The 20047-nt window shown below is 40.2% G+C and overlaps 1 protein-coding gene across 1 annotated transcript; it reads right to left on the reverse strand.

Annotated features, from left to right (window-relative positions):
• Nucleotides 1-952: 952 nt before the first annotated feature.
• On the reverse strand, nucleotides 953-19111 carry LOC132098519 (gastrula zinc finger protein XlCGF57.1-like). The gene is made up of 4 exons (XM_059504605.1): nucleotides 19012-19111; nucleotides 18091-18195; nucleotides 2374-3538; nucleotides 953-977 (listed from the first exon to the last, which is right to left on the reverse strand). The coding sequence occupies exons 1-4, from the start codon at nucleotides 19106-19108 to the stop codon at nucleotides 953-955; spliced, it is 1392 nt and encodes a 463-aa protein (XP_059360588.1). The 5' UTR covers nucleotides 19109-19111.
• Between the last annotated feature and the right edge of the window lie 936 nt (nucleotides 19112-20047).

Raw genomic sequence — 20047 nt, forward strand, 5'->3', positions numbered from 1 at the left:
TGTCGGTCTGTTTCACACTGAATCACTCATGTGCAGTTATCATCAGCTCCTCGGTTCTTGAATCGGACGGGTCTGACAGAACCGGTTCTTGACTCGAGAACGAGTCAATCTTTTGTTCATTATCTGGCTCGGCTCGGTGTTCATCTTCAGTTCTCTCTTCCCAGCAGTTCAGTCAGTGTACTGTTTGAGTAAATGAATTACTCCGGGCTATTGGTTTGTTTTAACTCCGAGGGAGTGTCAGCTAGTGTTGTTTTTGGCGGCCTGTTTTAATTTTAGTTTTAGTCTAGTCTTTGTGTCAAGCTGTCATTTTAGTTTTTATTAGTTTTAGTCACGTTCATAATCTTTTTAGTCTAGTCTAGTTTTAGTAGACTAAAAGTCTGAGCATTTTAGTCAGAATTATCCATGACTATTTTCGTCTAGTTTAAGTCTCCGAAAACTGATGACATTTTTAGTCAAGTTTTAGTCAATGAAAATTGTATTTTAGCCTCTTTTTTAGTAATGCAATTCTATTTAACCCAGTCAATATAGTGTAAGTACCTAGTAGTATAGACGAAACCAAAATTTTCTTTTAGCCAAACCCATTTCAAACAAGGTTTTCTTATTATATTATTGTTACCTTTTAGACTCAAGAATACATCCATTCCAGACGCTCTGATTTGAATTTACAACATATTTATTTTACCAACAAACATGTTAGAAGTACACACACATAAAATTTAAATAAAATAAATAAAATAGCATCACATGACAATGCCAGAAAAAAAATACATTCAAGTTTAACAAAGAGAAACAAGGTGCTTGAATGCTCGAGCTACAATAACATACTAAAAAGTGCAAATGTGTAAAAAAATGTAAAAAACAAAAAAATGTGTGTGTCTGTTACTTGTATTGTAAACTGAAGTCAGATTTTGCACTACGAAAATCTACTATAACACTACAAATGGTTTGGACCTTAGGAGATGGATAGGAAGCACTGGCTGCATAGAAAAGAACAGAACAGAACAGAAAAGAACAAAACAAGAAACAAATAACCAGCAGTCTCAACTTGAGGGTGAGTATATGATGACAGAATTTTCATTTTAAAGTGAACTATCCCTTTAATGCCTATACCATTTGTTTAAATGTATATTTTGGTCTAGAATACGGTATTCAAACTTTCAAAGTCATGTTGTTGATGCCAAATTCAGTTCAGAGTGATTGCTATGTGAATTAAAAAAAACTAGCTAAAGTATTTGGCCAACAAGGGATGTCAGTCAGTCAGGTAGGAACTAAGAACCCACTTTACACTCTCTCACATAAACACACACACACACACTCACAAACACACACTCACAAACAAATATACACACACACGCTAGTCACACACATTTGTCTCAGTCGTTTTCAGCTCCAGTGGCTAACGTCTAAAGCTAACGTTAAAATGAGACACATTAACCACAGCCTCATGAGTTGGCTTGGCATGAGCTTTCTAATATAGAAAGTAACGTTATGTTAATGTCTTTTGACTTAACGTTACCTCAATTTCATTAAGGAATGCCTTGAGATGTCTCTTAAGGTCTGTGGTGTTTTTTCCTGTGATTTTGTGGCCGCATTCCTCCCCATCTTTTTCTTCCAAAGATGAACCCCGGCTGGCCGGCCATCGGACCCTTTCTCTCTGTCAGACTAATAGACTTAACTTTATTGTCGTTTACATACACTAACCATGACACTCACCGCAGTCTAAATATCTAAATAATGCCGCGAGTGAGGCTTGAGGAAGTGACGTCGCCTGCGTCTGCGCAGTGCAACCTGATGCAGCCTCCCGAAAGGGAGACACAGCAGGAAACAGAAATTACTGCAAAAATACTACAACTAAACGAGACGAAAAAGGTTATAACATTTCGTCTCGTTTTGGTCAACAAAAATGAAGAGACATTTAAGAATAGTTTTTATTTTGTAAACCACATTAAGTCTCGTTTTTATTCGTCAACGATAATGCATTATACATTTAATTATAGTTATCGTCACATGATTAGCATTTACGTTGCGTCTCGTCTCGTTTTCGTCACGTGATAAAGGTTCGTTGACGACGATATTTAGTCATAATTTTCGTTGACGAAAGCAACACTAGTGTCAGCCACACTAAAAAAGTTAAAAGCTTAAGTCATTTGTGGATTAATGCGTATTGGAGACGCGAACCGTTTAAAACCATTACTCCTTCGAGGACAACCAGAAACCTAGGAGTTGTGATAGATCATCAGTTAAGCTTCACAGACCACATTGCTACAACGACCCTGTCCTGCAGATTTGCCTTATACAACATTAGGAAGATTAGACCCTTCCTGTCAGAGCAAGCCACCCAACTTCTTGTCCAAGCTCTTGTTCTCTCCAGACTGGACTATTGTAACGCTCTTCATACAGATACGTATTTTCTGGTGCCATTTAAAATTGCTGAGCCATTTAAAACTCTTCCCACACAAAGAACACAAATGGGGTTTAACATATGCATGACTTTTCAGGTGTATCTGTAAGTGTGATGGCAAAATAAATTTTTTATTACACTGATCACATTTAAATGGCCTTCCTCTAGAGTGAATGTGCAAATTATTTTTACAATTGCTCGTTTTTTTAAACATTTGATCACATTCAGAATGCTGCACTTTCTTTCCATAATGAGATTGCAAATGACGTTTCAGATATTTTTGATATGTAAATTTCTTTTCACACTTAAGACATGAGAATGGCTTCTCCCCTGAGTGAATTATCACATGTTTCTTAAAGAGCTTCCTCTCTGTGAAACTTCTTCCACACTGATGACATATAAAACAGTTCTTTCTTGAGTGGATCCTTATGTGGTAATTCAGGTTCACTTTACTTCTGAATCTCTTTCCACACTGACCACATATGTACGGCCTCTCTCCATTGTGAATTCTCATGTGAGTCTTAAGATTTCCTTTTTGTGAGAAGGTCTTCCCACACGGTTTGCAGGTGTAAGGACTGTTTCCAGTGTGAATTTTCATGTGGGCATTTAGTGTTGCTTTACGTGTAAAACACTTTTCACATTGAGGGCATGTGTAAGGCTTCTCTCCAGTGTGAATTGTCATGTGGCTTTTAAGGCTTCCTCTTCGAATGAAACTTTTTCCACACTCTGTGCAAGTGTAAGGGCTCTCTCCAGTGTGAATTCGCATGTGAATTTTAAGGCTTCCTCTCTGAGTGAAACTTTTTCCACACTGTTGGCAGGTGAAAGGATTCTCTCCAGTGTGAATTCGCATGTGAATGTTAAGGCTTCCTTTTTGAGTGAAACTTTTTCCACACTGTTGGCAGGTGAAAGGATTCTCTCCAGTGTGAATTCGCATGTGAATGTTAAGGCTTCCTTTTCGACTGAAACTTTTTCCACACTCTTGACAAGTGGAAGAACTTCTCGTTCCTGTCTTTTGATTTCTTTTAAGTGAGGTCTTCTCAGTCTGTGAGCAACTAAAAGATTTTTCTCCAGTAATAAAATCATGATGTTTCTCATACTGATCTTCCGTTTTATTCTCCTCTTTCAGAAGCATCAAGTCTAAGACAAAAAGGATAAATACAAGTTAAACCCAAGTTTAATGGCACAAAGCAACAGAAATAATAAAAAAAAAGAAATAAAATTTTGGTTTTTAATACATGTTTGCTAGATCCTTTACCCACTAAGCTACCGAAAAAGATGTTGCCTGTAGGGGTGCTCAAATTGATCGGCTACCGATCACAAATCGGCCGATAATCGACATGGGATGATTGATTGGCAGTCTCTAAAAAGGCCGATCTCAAGCTTGCTATGAGAGGTTTGGCTCAACATGTAACGGCACCGTCTCAGTCTCTGTCCGGCGCAGGTAAAATAATTATAATGCTTTAAGTGAGGTACAATTCATATTTCTTCATTAAATAATTAAAAAAATTATTTGAAAAAGCTTCTGTGAGACAATTTCACAAACAGCGTAAATGAATAACCGCACGCGCTCTTTCTTTTCTCAAAATGCAAATGGCTTTATAAAAATAATTCATTACATTTATATAGCGCTTTTCTAGGCACTCAAAGCGCTTTACATAGACAGAGGGTTATCTCCTCATCCACCACCAGTGTGCAGCATCCACCTGGATGATGAGACGGCAGCCATAGTGCACCAGAACGCCCACCACACACCACACACCAGCTTACTGGTGGAGAGGAGACGGAGTGATGAAGCCAATCAGCAGATATGGGGATTGTTAGGAGGCCATGATGGTCAGAGGCCAATGGGCGAATTTAGCCAGGATGCCAAGGTCACACCTCTTCTCTTATCGAAAGACATCCTGGGATTTTTAAGTCAGAGAGTCAGGACCTTGGTTTAACGTCTCATCCGAAGGACAGTGCTTGTTGACAGTATCATGTCCCCATCACTACACTGGGGCTAGGACCCACACAGACCACAGGGTGAGCACCCCCTGCTGGTCTCACTAACACCTCTTCCAGCAGCAACCTAGCTTTCTTAGGAGGTCTCCAGGTACTGACCAGGCTCAGCCCTGCTTAGCTTCAGTGGGAAACCGGTCTTGGGCTCCAGGGTGATATGGCTGCCGGCCAAAAAATTTAATTAAAATCACATCATGTCTGCACTATAAAAGCGAGCTGCATGCTGCACAGTTGACACAGGAATTGTCACTTGAACTTTCAAGGCAGTGTCCCATTGTCATAGTGCTGGCCGGTATACCGGTTCATACTGAAAACCGATTTATATTTTCGTTTATGATATAAATTTTTATTATACCGCCATACCGGTGTATTTAATTACTCAACATTTGAAACCAATGTTATGCTGCGCCGCGTCCGCGCGACACGGTTTCAGATGGACCCTTTACAATGTTGCACTTCTAAGCAGCGTCTGCTAGGTGTGGTGAGGGTAAACACAGCAGTGCTCTGGTGTTACGTTATAACGCCTGTTTCACACATAGTCCGTCTGCAGTGCGTATTAACGGATTCATACTGCACGAGGTTGCGGTCCGTCAGTGCGTTCCAGGAGCGGTGCGTATGCAGCAGTGCAGCGATCGTTTACATAGGCTACTGAGTCTATTTTTGCTGTGTTGCTGTGTTGTAAATATAAACAACGCATTATTCATGCATTATTCTTCTAGGTTTGTATGATAAGCTGCTCATGCAAGCGGCAAAACATTTAAACAAAATAATTAGCCTATGACTTGTCCTGTTAAAATATTTTAAATTAAAACACCACAGACAGAAACAGTGCCGTGCATTTTGCATTTAAATCTTTATCACAAGCAATCCCACGGGTCTTAATGAACTTTGTTTTTCTGCTTCCATAAAAGTGAACACATATATTGTTTTCCTTGTTTATCTAAAAGTGCTCTTTTTCTTGTTTTAAACCTACCCAAAAATGCATGTGTTGCATGTGAAACACAGTAGGCTTTAATAAGTATACATTTATTGTGAAATGACTGCGTTTTCATGTTCCATTTCTGTGATGCAAAGCTGAATTTTTAGGATCATTATCACATAATCCTTTAGAAATCATTCTAATATAATGATTCATTATCAAAGTTGCAAACAGTTCTGCTGCGTAATATTTTTTCAGAACATTTGATACTTTTTTAGGATACTAGCTACAAGCTAGATACAAGCTATGTTTTTAAAATATATTTTGTAATAACAATATACACTACTGGTCAGTAATTTGGGGTCAGTAAATTTTTTTTCCTTTTTTTTTTCAATACTTTTTATTCAGCAAGGAAGTGTTAAATTGATAAAAAGTGATAGTAAAGAAAATATATTATTAGAATATATATTATAATTTTTATTTAATTTTGAATAAATGCAGTTGTTTTTAACCTTTTATTCATCAAATATATTAGACAGCAGAACTGTTTCCAACACTTATAATAAATCAGAATATTAGAATGATTTCTAAATGATCATGTGATAGACTGGATGTTACATGTGACACTGAAGGCTGGAGTAATGATGCTGAAAATTCAGCTTTGCATCACAGGAATAAATTATTTTTTTAAAGTATATTCAAATAGAAAACTATTATTTTAAGTTGTAATAATATTTCACAATATTACTGTTTTTTCTGTATTTTTGATCAAATAAATGCAGGCTTGATGAGCAGAAGAAACTTCTTTCAAAAACATTAAAAATAGTAATGTTTCCAAACTTTTGGTCTGTACTGTGTGTGTGTGTGTGTGTGTGTATATATAAAAAATTTAAAATTAAATTAAAAATTAAATTCATGCATTTAGCAGACGCTTTTATCCAAAGTGCATTCAGGCTATACATTTTAACCTATCATGTGTTCCCGGGGAATCGAACCCCCAACCTTGCGCTTGATAGCGCAATGCTCTACCAACTGAGCCACTGAACCATGCATTATTATTATTATTTTATTTTTTTTTTACATGATATGAAATCAAAACAATGAACAAATGTTGTGGACTAAACAGACGCGGATCAGTAGCAGACTGCAAACACGTCCTGTGTGTAAGCACAATGAGTCCTTGCTGTGGACTGCATATACACTGCAGGCAGATTATGTGTGAAACAGGCGTTACTTGCTTGTGTTGCTGCCTTTGATGACAACTAAGCACTTGCATAAAATGGATTTTTGGTCTACGTCAGATTTTTGGAAACCAGAAAAACCTCCAAAAAGACCCGTTTTTTGGTTTCCAAAAATCTGACGTAGACCAAACATCCATTTTATGCAAGTGCTTAGTTGTCATCAAAGGCAGCAACACAAGCAATTTGCTCTAGCACCTCCAAGCACGTCTTGGAATATCAACCAGCAGAAAATGCATTGTACACCGGATGCATTAAAGAAAAAAAAAAAAAAAAACGTCATAAACCGGAAAACCGGCATAATTTTGAAAAAAAAAAAAAAACGTGATATAAATTTCTGGTCAAACCGCCCAGCACTACATTGTAACTAAAGTTTGTAAATGGCATTTGTAAAAAATTTTTATTCTTGACCGTTTTTAAACCATTCAACGCTTATGCGCTTTCCCGAAGACCTCGCACTCATACACAATTGCAGCGCACACACACATAATAATGCAGCGGTTCTCAATTCCAGTCTTCGCGCCCCCTTCCCTGCTTTGCACATTTTGTATGTTTCTCTTATGGCTTCAAATGTTTGTTCTATTCAAATGGAATTGTCTTGCAAAGTGGACATCATAGGATATTCCGCCATGATTCCGCCATATTTGTTCTATTGAAAATGCATTGAAGTGTGTCTGAGATGCAAATTGTATTTATTTACAGAAGTATATGATGTCACACTTGTCAGTGTGTGAAGACATTGCACAAATCCATGAATGGAGGTTCTGAAGTGATAAACTTCAACAGATATCCCCTGCTCAGGGAGTAGAGAGCAATGAGCACTGTGTAGGGACCATGTCAATGGAAACTCAGTTCATGCACGGAGCTCACTATCTGAATCAGGTGTGTTAAAGAGCGACATGCAAAATATGCAGAGCTGGGGCGAGGGTTTAGGGAATTGGGAGGACTAGAATTGAGAACTCTATCTGCAGTGCATATTTCTTTAAATCACACATTGGATTGCAATTTAAATATTTAAGTTTTTAAATATTTAAGAACACATAAAAAGGACCGTGGCGTCGCCCGGTATGGCGCAGCCGGGGCCCCACCCTGGAGCCAGGCCCGGGGTTGGGGCTCGTATGCGAGCGCCTGGTGGCCGGGCCTCCCCCCACGGGGTCCGGCCGGGCTCAGCCCGAAGGAGCGACGTGGGGCCGCCTTCCCGTGGGCTCACCACCTACAGGAGGGACCGTAAGGGGCCGGTGCTTAGAGAATCGGGCAGCAGTCGAAGGCGGGGGCCTCGACAGCCCGATCCCTGGACACGGAAACTAGCTCTAGGGACGTGGAATGTCACCTCACTGGCGGGAAAGGAGCCCGAGATTGTGCGTGAGGTTGAGAGGTTCCGACTAGCGATAGTCGGGCTCACCTCTACGCACAGCTTGGGCTCTGGAACCACACTCCTCGAGAGAGGATGGACTCTTCACCACTCTGGAGTTGCCCATGGTGAGAGCCGGCGGGCTGGTGTGGGTCTGCTTATAGCCCCCCAGCTCAGCTGCCATGTGTTGGAGTTTACCCCGGTGAACGAGAGGGTCACTTCCCTGCGCCTTCGGGTCAGGGATAGGTCTATCACTGTCGTTTGTGTCTACGGGCCGAACGGCAGTGCAGAGTAACCGGCCTTCTTGGAGTCTCTGGGAGGGGTGCTGGAAAGTGCTCCGACTGGGGACTCCGTCGTTTTACTGGGGGACTTCAACGCCCACGTGGGCAACGACAGTGACACCTGGAGGGGGGTGATTGGGAGGAACGGCCCCCCTGATCTGAACCCGAGTGGTGTTCAGTTATTGGACTTCTGTGTTAGTTACAGCTTGTCCATAACGAACACCATGTTCAAGCATAAGGGTGTCCATCAGTACACGTGGCACCAGGACACCCTAGGCCGTAGGTCGATGATTGACTTTGTGGTCGTTTCATCCGACCTCCGGCCGTATGTCTTGGACACTCGGGTGAAGAGAGGGGCGGAGCTGTCAACTGATCACCACCTGGTGGTGAGTTGGATCCGATGGCGGGGGAGGAAGCTGGACAGACTCGGCAGACCCAAACGTACTGTGAGGGTCTGCTGGGAACGTTTGGCCGAGCCTCCTGTCAGAGAGATCTTCAACTCCCACCTCCGGCAGAGCTTCGACCGGATCCCGAGGGAGGCTGGAGATATTGAGTCTGAGTGGACCATGTTCTCCACCTCCATTGTCGAAGCGGCCGCTCGGAGCTGTGGCCGTAAGGTCTCCGGTGCCTGTCGAGGCGGCAATCCCCGAACCCGGTGGTGGACACCGGAAGTAAGGGATGCCGTCAAGCTGAAGAAGGAGTCCTATTGGGCCTGGTTGGCTTGTGGGACTCCTGAGGCAGCTGACAGGTACCGGCAGGCCAAGCGGACTGCAGCCCGGGTGGTTGTGGAGGCAAAAACTCGGGCCTGGGAGGAGTTCGGTGAGGCCATGGAGAAGGACTATCGGTCGGCCTCGAAGAGATTCTGGCAAACCGTCCGGCGCCTCAGGAGAGGGAAGCAGTGCCCTACCAACGCTGTTTACAGTAGAGGTGGGGAGCTGTTGACCTCAACTGGGGATGTTGTTGGACGGTGGAAGGAATACTTCGAGGATCTCCTCAATCCCGCTGTCACGTCTTCCATTGAGGAAGCAGAGGCTGAGGGCTCAGATGTGGACTCGTCCATCACCCAAGCTGAAGTCACCGAGGTAGTCAAGAAACTCCTCGGTGGCAAGGCACCGGGGGTGGATGAGATTCGCCCTGAGTACCTCAAGTCTCTGGATATTGTGGGGCTGTCTTGGCTGACACGCCTCTGCAGCATCGCGTGGCACTCTGGGATGGCAGACCGGAGCAGGAGCTTGGTTCGTATTGCCAGCAGTAAGTCAGACTTGTTCCCGGTGCGTGTTGGACTCCGGCAGGGCTGCCCTTTGTCGCCGGTTCTGTTCATGATTTTTATGGACAGAATTTCTAGGCGCAGCCAGGGGCCGGAGGGGGTCAGGTTTGGTGACAACACGATTTCGTCTCTGCTCTTTGCGGATGATGTTGTCGTGTTGGCTTCATCAAGCCAGGACCTTCAGCATGCACTGGGACGGTTTGCAGCAGAGTGTGAAGCGGCTGGGATGAGAATCAGCACCTCCAAATCCGAGGCCATAGCCTCAGTCGGAAAAGGGTGGCTTGCCCACTTCAGGTTGGTGGAGAGTTCCTGCCTCAAGTGGAGGAGTTTAAGTATCTTGGGGTCTTGTTCACGAGTGAGGGAAGGATGGAACGGGAGATTGACAGACGGATCGGTGCAGCTTCTGCAGTAATGCGGTCGATGTACCGGTCTGTCGTGGTGAAGAAAGAGCTGAGCCGCAAGGCGAAGCTCTCGATTTACCGGTCAATCTACGTTCCTACTCTCACCTATGGTCATGAGCTTTGGGTCATGACCGAAAGGACAAGATCCCGGATACAGGCGGCCGAAATGAGCTTTCTCCGCAGGGTGGCTGGGCGATTTCTTAGAGATAGGGTGAGAAGCTCAGTCACCCGGGAGGAGCTCAGAGTAGAGCCGCTGCTCCTCCAAATCGAGAGGGGTCAGCTGAGGTGGCTCGGGCATCTGTTCCGGATGCCTCCTGGACGCCTTCCCGGGAAGGTATTCCGGGCGCGTCCCACTGGGAGGAAACCCCGGGGAAGACCTAGGACACACTGGAGAGACTATGTCTCCCGGCTGGCCTGGGAACGCCTCGGTGTCCCCCCAGAAGAGCTGGAGGAAGTGTCTAGGGAGAGGGAAGTCTGGGGTTCTCTGCTTAGACTGCTGCCCCCGTGACCCGGCCCCGGATAAGCGGAAGAAGATGGATGGATGGATAAATGTATACTTTTTAAGAAGAGGTCTGAAGTAGCTAGCAACAGAGGGGAAACAAGATGGCTAATGTGTACAACTCATGCATATCATGTGAAAGTAGGTTTTTGTCACCACAGTCAGACGTCAGCACCGTCAGGTTTTCTGTCTGACGGTGGTTAAAAAAAAAAAAACAAAAAAAAAAAAAAAAAACAACGGAGGCTAGAATATATTTGTTGATCACAATAAATACCAATATGACCTGTAATGTATTTTAGGAAGTTATGGCTAGGCAGCAGCTATCTGTGGAGGAGAAGAAACGGGGAATATCAAGATGTGGAGGTGGAGTTTTTCTACCCTCATTGGCCTAACACACGATTCTATCCAAGAGGAGGTGGAAAGGATATGTGCTTCATACCATTTGACCATATTCTGGTCAAACTTGTGGAACCATCATCACCAAGTCGTGCAAGCAGGACAAGGGAGATTTACAACCTGTCTGCTGAAGACATGGACTTCATAGAGAAACATATACACCATATACTTCCTGATAAAGCTACATGAGTGGTGGAGTGATGTAAATCAGTCAGGGAATACTCACATGAGTTCACATTTGAATTATTAATATTATTGTGCCAGATGTGTTTTGTGGTATTTACACAGATTGCTTTCTGTATTTTGCAACATTTCAGTTTATGGAAAAGAGACTGTGAGACGTACTTATTCATCTATTATTTCAGTTTATGGTCTAGTTTAAAGAACATTTTTATTATATTATTTTATGAGTGGGGGGCACTACATGACAGTTAAATTTGAGCTCAGTGATGAATTCTATCTTATTTCTTCTGGTAATGATTTGTTTTTTGTACTTATGATTATAAAGGGGTACTTTTATTAATGATAGCCTATTGCTAATTGAACATATATGTTTCTTATTGAATGTTTGCCACAGTGCCGTTACAATTGTTGTTATCTGTTCTAGATGAGTTTAAGATGATGTCAGTAATGCATCATTATTCCTACTGGTAATGACTTTTTTACTATGATTTTAATTTTTTACAATTGATGATATGGGGGTGTGGTACTTTTAGATATTGCTTAATTGTACATTATATTCCTTGAAACATGTTTATCACAGTGTTTAGGATTGTGTCAACAGAAACAAAGTAATAACTGGAAAAACGCCTATTTTTAAAAAAATAAAAAAAAAAAAATAATAATAATAATAATACAAAAAGGGGAGGTTGCACCAGGACAATGCTGAACAGCCAAGACCTTGTTCTATAATAATAAACCTTCAGATTTTGCAATTTAACTAACTTTTTATTTTCTAATTTAAATCCCGTTTTATCCAAATTCTCAAGAATCAGTGAATGATCCGGAACTATAAGAAGATTAATGTTTTGGAAGGTGATGTGTTTATTGAACCAAACAGATAAGAGTAAATGGAGAGTTAGCGAGAGCCTCAAGTGATTGGCTACAAGAAAATGGTGGACCCGCCCTCTCCCTCAAGCTTGTAAAACTCTTGTTAGTGAGAGAACCATGCCAAAATTGTAAGCGCAGAAAAAAGACAGAGCTGTAAATATCGGTTTGTTTCGGGAACTTTTTGCATACAATTAAAGTCTACTGTGTTTCTAATTCATAACATGGTAGCACGTTTTTTTTTTGTTTGTTTTTTTTACCAAAGCTTTCACGAGCATAACGAGCAGAAGTAACTGGTTCTCTTAATTTCTTACACAAGCTACCAAAAGGCTTGTTGTCTCAGCCTTATTTCTTCCATGATTGCCCAGCACCATTAATATATTAAGTCCTTTATTAATTAGGACTTCATAATCTTACTTTCCATCCTGCCGACTACGTCTCCGCTCCGGCATCTATGCTTAGTAGGGCACAGATGCAGCTGGATCTCAACCACACCTTTTTCAAGACCTGACCCATTCAACTTCTGATTGACTACTAATGTTAGTTTGGTTTAAAGTGAAAGCTGTATTCCTCTCATAACACTAGTAGGCGAACTCCTGAATTTGAACATGATATCAACAAGTTTTGAGATCCGGCACGGTGCTGAAAAACTTTAAACCCTGCATTAAATTCAAGTTCAAACAAACTCTTGTCTCTGCTGCAGCTGTCAGTCATCCTCCATTCATCATTCAAACTCTGTATCGCGTTCAGTTACAACAGTCAAGATGGCGAACTTCTCTCCAAGATGATTCAATGTTCCCGTTTTATTATACTTAATCTGTAGATAAAGATCAATGGTTTTCCATAAAAGAACTTTATCTTGCTGGAGTTTAGTGCAGTTTCTAAATCATGTTACTTTCTACCCATTTGTCTGTAAGATCACAACACTGGGATAGAAAGCACAATGAATGTAACTTAACTGAAAGCACAGTAACTGAAATTTAAACATTAAGCGCATCATTCTGCAAACGGGATGCGCAAAAGCACTTTGTGCCGCTCCGTATTAGAGCCTTTCGTGTTGTAATAATTTTGCACAGTGAAAGACTGTTAATTACTTTTATTTTACTGTCCTATCTATCACATGTTGCTGTCTTATTACTGTGCTATACATTTAAAAGAAAAGTCATTTTTTATGGTATACAGTTGTGGCCAAAAGTTTTGAGAATTACTTAAATATTGGAAATTGGAAAAATTGCTGCTTACGTTTTTATAATAGCAATTTGCATATACTCCAGAATGTTATGAAGAGTGATCAGATGAATTGCATAGTCCTTCTTTGCCATGAAAATTAACTTAATCCCTAAAAAACCTTTCCACTGCATTCCATTGCTGTCATTAAAGGACCTGCTGAGATCATTTCAGTAATCGTCTTGTTAACTCAGGTGAGAATGTTGACGAGCACAAGGCTGGAGATCATTATGTCAGGCTGATTGGGTTAGAATGGCAGACTTGACATGTTAAAAGGAGGGTGATGCTTAAAACCATTGTTCTTCCATTGTTAACCATGGTAACCTGCAAAGAAACGCGTGCAGCCATCATTGCGTTGCATAAAAATGGCTTCACAGGCAAGGATATTGTGGCTACTAAGATTGCACCTAAATCAACAATTTATAGGATCATCAAGAACTTCAAGGAAAGAGGTTCAATTTTTGTAAAGAAGGCTTCAGGGCGTCCAAGAAAGTCCAGCAAGCGCCAGGATCGTCTCCTATAGAGGATTCAGCTGCGGGATCGGAGTGCCACCAGTGCAGAGCTTGCTCAGGAATGGCAGCAGGCAGGTGTGAGCGCATCTGCACACAAAGTGAGGTGAAGACTTTGGGAAGATGGCCTGGTGTCAAGAAGGGCAGCAAAGAAGCCACTTCTCTCCAAAAAAACCATCAGGGACAGATTGATCTTCTGCAGAAAGTATAGTGAATGGACTGCCCCCTTCCGATTGTTTGGGGCATCTGGAAAAAGGCTTGTCCGGAGAAGAAAAGGTATGCGCTACCATCAGTCCTGTGTCATGCCAACAGTAAAGCATCCTGACACCATTCATGTGTGGGGTTGCTTCTCATCCAAGGGAGTGGGCTCACTCACAATTCTGCCCTAAAACACAGCCATGAATAAAGAATGGTACCAAAACACCCTCCAATAGAAACTTCTTCCAACAATCCAACAACAGTTTGGTGAAGAACAATGCATTTTCCAGAAAGATGGAGCACATGGGTCCATGGCCTGGAAACTCCCCAGATCTTAATCCCATTGAGAACTTGTGGTCAATCCTCAAGAGGCGGGTGGACAAACAAAAACCCACTAATTCTGACAAACTCCAAGAAGTGATTATGAACGAATGGGTTGCTATCAGTCAGGATTTGGCCCAGAAGTTGTTTGAGAGCATGCCCAGTCGAATTGCAGAGGTCCTGAAAAAGAAGGGCCAACACTGCAAATACTGACTCTTGCATAAATGTCATGTAATTGTCGATAAAAGCCGCCTTTGAAACGTATGAAGTGCTTACTTTTGCTGCTGAATTATCCACTAACCAAGTTTATAATAGTTTGTCACTGATTTTATATATATATATATTTTTTTTTTTTTCTCTATATAAAGAAATTGTATTTAGTAGATTGTGTTTAACACACAAAACAGTGATGATCAGGTTAACACACAGAGATATAGAAATTATAAATTGATTTTTTTTTTTAAAGGTCCTATGACATGAAAATTTCACTTTCTGAGGTTTTTTAACATTAATATGACTTCCCCTAGCATGTATGTGGTCTCCAAGTTTCTAAAAATTTTAATCGGTGTAAATCGAGATTTTGCTATCTTTCTCTGCCTTTGAGAAAACGGAAGCTCAACCGGGCTGATCTTGAATCTCCTCATTGTAACGTTATAAGGAGAAATGTAAAGCAAAGGAGTTACAAACAGAATTTTATGATATGGATTCGACAGCACCGCCACAAACAGTGAGTAACAGTGTTCATTAATGCCTGATCTGTGATCAGTGATTTCTGATGTGTAGCTAATCATTCAAGTTCACACTGACTTTCTTTCTAAATCATTTAATACTGTTTATGCATCAGTGAATCAAGCCAGTGACTAAACGATCAACTTCACGTTGTTTCTCTTAGTAGCATGAAACAAATCTGTTATTTAAATTGTGATTTAACTACAGCGAGCGATCAAAGAACGCTCCCTTTTTTATCGGAGCTGTCACACATCGCGAGTATATCTGCACTCTTGCCTAAACTACCGTTACAATGAATGACGCTGTTATGCTGCACAACAAAGCTCTTACTGTATTCATGTGTTTGCTGTTAGTTGTGGTGAAAGCATTTTGTGAGAGAAAACGTGTTGCAATAATGACGAGATCACTGCATTCACGCGATAAACAGACTCTGTTTACTCAATGCTCATCACTGCAGCCTTTCATGTGATGGGAAAAGATCGAAAAAATAATTATATAATCAACAAATCCACGATTCGTTAATCTCGACAGCTGTAATATATATATATAAATATATATATATTTGAGAGGGGTTCCACATGTAATACGCATTTCGAATGCAAAGATGTCAGTCAATCACAACAGTTGTCGTTTCCTCGGAGTCTCACAGCAGACACGCCCCTTCAAACAGAGCATTCAAGCCAGAGGGCTAATATCAGGATATAAAAATGCTTTTTATTTCTAAATTTTAAATGTAAAAATCATACTAACAATATAAGTACACCTAAGGAAACATTAAAAAACATTTAAAGAAAAGGAACTATGCTAGTATCAGATTAGTATCATTATTGGCTGATACTCCGAATTTTTGGTATTGGATCGGTTCAGAAAAAATGGTATCTGTGCATCCCTAGTTTTCTCATGCAGTAAAAATCAGTATAACATCACGTAGCAAAAAGGACACTTCGCAGGAAGATACCTCCAGGAACTGTCCTGGGCACCCCTAGGGTTAGTAATAGCATAATATGCTATGTTAAATACATAGAAATGAGTTAGCATTAGCAACGTTTTGCAGCAACACAGCAATTATTTTGCATTATTTTAGGATTAAAAACACAGTGCAGGTCGTTTTACCAATCATCACGATGTTAACTACTAGGCTTTTCAAATATCTGGACATACTAATACCAGTGTTTGGAAGGTTACTTTGGAAATGTAATAGGTTACAGATTACAAGTTAACCTATTTAAAATGTAATAGTAGTGTAACTTTTTTAATTACTTTATTAAAGTAATGTAACTAATTACTTTTGAGTACATTTTGATTACTTTTATAAATTTCTAATGAATGTTAATTTGCAACTGTTAATCATCTTCAACCATTTTACACCATGCAGGTTTAACCTTACAGTAGTGCTCAATACTGTCAGACTTTCACCATCCTTCATCACCTGAATTAAGATGATCACATTTGAACACATCCACCACACAATCAGACTTTAGTACTGCCTTTTACTTAGAGATTGATCTGAAGTTCAAAGCAGATTTAAAATCAAAAGAAATAGTTTATAGATACTGTTTTTGAAACCAAATCTTTGCATAACTACAGGCATCTAACTGCATCTAACAATGGTTTGGGGGAAAATAGTTAATAAAAAAATAAAAGCATATACATCAACTCAAATACGGTTATCTAATAAGCATGTGTCCTATTTTGTGTACTAAACTCCTGAAACATTGGTGTCTTTTTGAAACACTGCTGTCTCTTTGTATATGATATGATGATAGTTTCTCAAAATAAGTAAAAAATGCTCATGAAGTGACTGTTCTAGAGATTAATTTCCATGAGGGGCGGACTGGGGAAAAAAATAGGCTGGGAAATCTCACACTCATACACCCACAACCCATTCTGAAACATGGACAACCCTATTCTTTTTTTTGACCTGACATGAAAAAGATTTGAATCCTTAGGTTGGGGGACTTTGCAACGTAGTTAAGAGTTCTCTCCTGAACTGCACCTTCACTTCCATTATCCATCCATCTCTCTCATGACTTTAATACTGAAGCTTTTATTTGACTTTTACCATGTTTTGTAAGTGCAATTTTGTTTTTTTGGCAAATTAATTACCACTTGTATTTATTTTTACTACAAATTCCATAGTTAAACCACGGTTAGTGCCATACCATAGGCTACATTAATTTTCCTAAGGGTTGTGTTTTTGTATGCACTAGCTCCCCCTAAACCTATGATAAAATATGATGATTTGTCTGCTAACTTACTACTGTAACATTACAATAGATAATAATGACGTCGTTTATACAGTATTTTGAGTGATTGCGAGCAATGTGCTGCTGCTGCTTGACTAAGTAAACAAAGACAAAACTACATTAGCATATTTACAGATGAAACTGACCTGCACCTGAAACCCTGAACAGATGTGTCGCTTCTCTGCTCCAGCTGTGCGCTTACACAGTTCACTCGGGTCTCTCTCTCTCGCATTGATTACTCGGAGTCTGATCCAAACCGTTCGGCGGAGGCGCAGAGAGCGCGCAAGCCCGACCATTGCCAGTCACGACTAACCGATTCATGATTTATTAGAGATTTAATCATCGAATGGCGGATTCGGAAATAATCGCTTTAGTATATTCGGCCTGCAATTATACAATAACAATATTAAAGTAGAAGGCCAAATCGTCTGCCAGGCCACCGGGAATAGTCCTGGTTCTCCTGATGTCCAGTCAGCGCCTGATTTCCACAGACACGCAGAACGTGCAGGATTCATATTCAGTCTTTTTGCGGATTAATATTCACAGACATCAGTCCATATCGGGTTTTGATTCAAGTGTACTGACCTACTTTTGATTTATTCGTCCAAAATGTGGCATATTGCGTCCGCGTTATAGGCTGAATTCCATTTTTATGACTGGATTCTACGAATGTGTTTTCCGCGTCTCGGAGATTATGGGCCATATGTCTTAGTGCAATTTGGGAAAGAAATAAGCTGTATGTGGATGTGTGTAAATATTCAAATGTAATCCTCTTTGTAATCGTTACAATTTTCATAAGTAACTAATTTAATTACTCATTTTTTCTTAGTAACTGTAACTGATTACTGTTACATTTATTTTGTAATTAAATTACGTAACGCCGTTACATGTAACTAGTTACTCCCCAACACTGACTAATACATTTACATTTATTCATTTGGCAGACACTTTTATCCAAAGCGACTTACAGTGCATTCAGGCTATACATTTTTTATTATTATCAGTATGTGTGTTCCCTGGGAATTGAACCCTCAGATTTCAGCTTTGAGAATGAAAACCAACCTGTTTGTTCCTCAGTATCTTCATGTTTGACTCTGAATGCTTCTTCAATCCTCACATCTTCACTCTCCTCTTTAATAAAAGCCATCTTTACTGCAGTGAGTTTTTCTGCACGTTTGGACACAGAAACACATACAGACACGTACTACTTAGACATTTAATATATACACATACATCCAGTAGTAACAGTACATACACACCGCTTCCATCGTTCTGCTAGAGAAACTATTCAACGGACTAATTTTTCGAAAAGCACTGTTTCTTCCACCACTTTTTGCGAGTCCAGTATGAATTCGAGTTTAATGCTGCCTTTACGTACTTTACGAATTTTTCCACTTATGAAGTCGTGGTGACGAGTTTGTCGTATTCAAGTAACGTTACTTTAATGTCGAAAAGAATCAAATGTAGCATCCCACTGGTCGACTATTATAAACAATCACCGCGCTACACATGCAGTTTGCTGACCATTATGGAATTTAGGTTAAATACGTTACATGTTTATTTCACCGCTTATAAAACACGCTTTGAAGGATCGTTCATCTTAACCCTATAAAAACACAATTTTAGCGACAATAAAATGATGTAGTTGGCAACAACAATGACTGTCCCCTCCGCCATTTTTAAAGATTGTGACCCGCCCAACTCGAAAACTCTGATATCAGTATTATTTCCGAATTTAAATACTACTTTGAGAGGCGTTTACGTCTAATGTCCGCTCGTCTAATGAAAGCACCGTTTCTGTTATACAGATGTGGATATAAAACGTTACTTTACTCAAAATATGGCTCATTAATGTTATAGAAAAAAACTTTACAACGTTATGTTTGATAATAATAATACATAGATTGCACAATTTCGTAAAGGCTTGCATTTGTCTGAATGTTTTCGTCCATTTAAACACTTTAAATGCTTTAAAACACAAACCTTTATTCAGCTTAACCAGATGCAGCGGGGCGACGCACCATTCTTCTTCCTCTTGGTTTTTAACGGCGGCTGCAGGCACCAACGCAAATAGGTGCATTACCGCCACCTTCTGCTCCGGTGCGTGGAAGAGAGTTCTAAATTCTATATAACAACCCCGTCTCTTATAAACAGTGGCGCCCCCAGAAATTTTTAATAGGGGTGCCCAGATGAGGGCCACAGTAAATCTTTGGGTGGCACACTAAAATAAAGAAAAAAATTAAGGGTTTGCAATATTAACAAAAAATTATATTTCTGTGATTTTTAGCGATAACGATAAATAGACAATATTTTGCTGAGTGTGTTATTGTGCTGATACCTTATTTCTATTTGTGCTGACAGCTGAATCCGGAATTTTTTATTTTAACCTTTACGCCATTTTTTTTGTTTTTTCCTAAAAGTGTGCACCATCTTTTAGGTCAAATACTTGCATTTGGGCCGTTACCAAGCAAATGCAATCAGTATCAACAAAATTGATCTTTGCAATGCAGAGAAAACAGAAGCTGCATCTAAAGTGGCATTTAGATGTTTTACACACCGTTTAATGCAGCTCTGTGGGCCATGGAATACTTTAGCCTGCAGTTACAAATGAAAAAAAAAAAGTAAAAGGTACCATAGATGGGAAATTAAAATTGCGAGTAGTTGGCAGTGAGTAACTGTTAATAAGTGAGTCATTGTGGTTGAACCGAGTCATTTAAACAGTTGATTCATTCAGGAACGAAACTCTATCATGTAACTCAGAGACGCAAAACGGTGGCTCTGTTTGGAAGGATTTTTGATCTTAGAAATAGAGCTAAAACGTAAGTCTCTTCATATTAACTTCTTGTTTATTGAACTGTTGTATAAAATAAATATCACACTTGTAATTATGCTGACTTTTGGAGAAAAACGTAACTCTTCGTGTGAAACTATATAAATTATATAGATCTATACATTTTCTGTCCCATACCTTGAAAAATGTGATAATTCAAAATTTTCAGTGACAGAACGCACTATAAAT

The sequence above is a fragment of the Carassius carassius genome, chromosome 22 (assembly GCF_963082965.1).
Source record: "Carassius carassius chromosome 22, fCarCar2.1, whole genome shotgun sequence".
NCBI lineage: Eukaryota > Metazoa > Chordata > Actinopteri > Cypriniformes > Cyprinidae > Carassius > Carassius carassius.

Coding starts and splice junctions, on each gene's coding strand:
- LOC132098519 (XM_059504605.1), bottom strand. CDS start 19,108: ATGCACCTATTTGCGTTGGTGCCTGCAGCCGCCGTTAAAAACCAAGAG. Junction 3,539..18,090: donor AGATACTGAGGAACAAACAG/GTTGGTTTTCAT, acceptor TTTTTGTCTTAG/ACTTGATGCTTCTGAAAGAG. Junction 978..2,373: donor AAGAGCGTTACAATAGTCCA/GTCTGGAGAGAA, acceptor TTTTCTATGCAG/CCAGTGCTTCCTATCCATCT.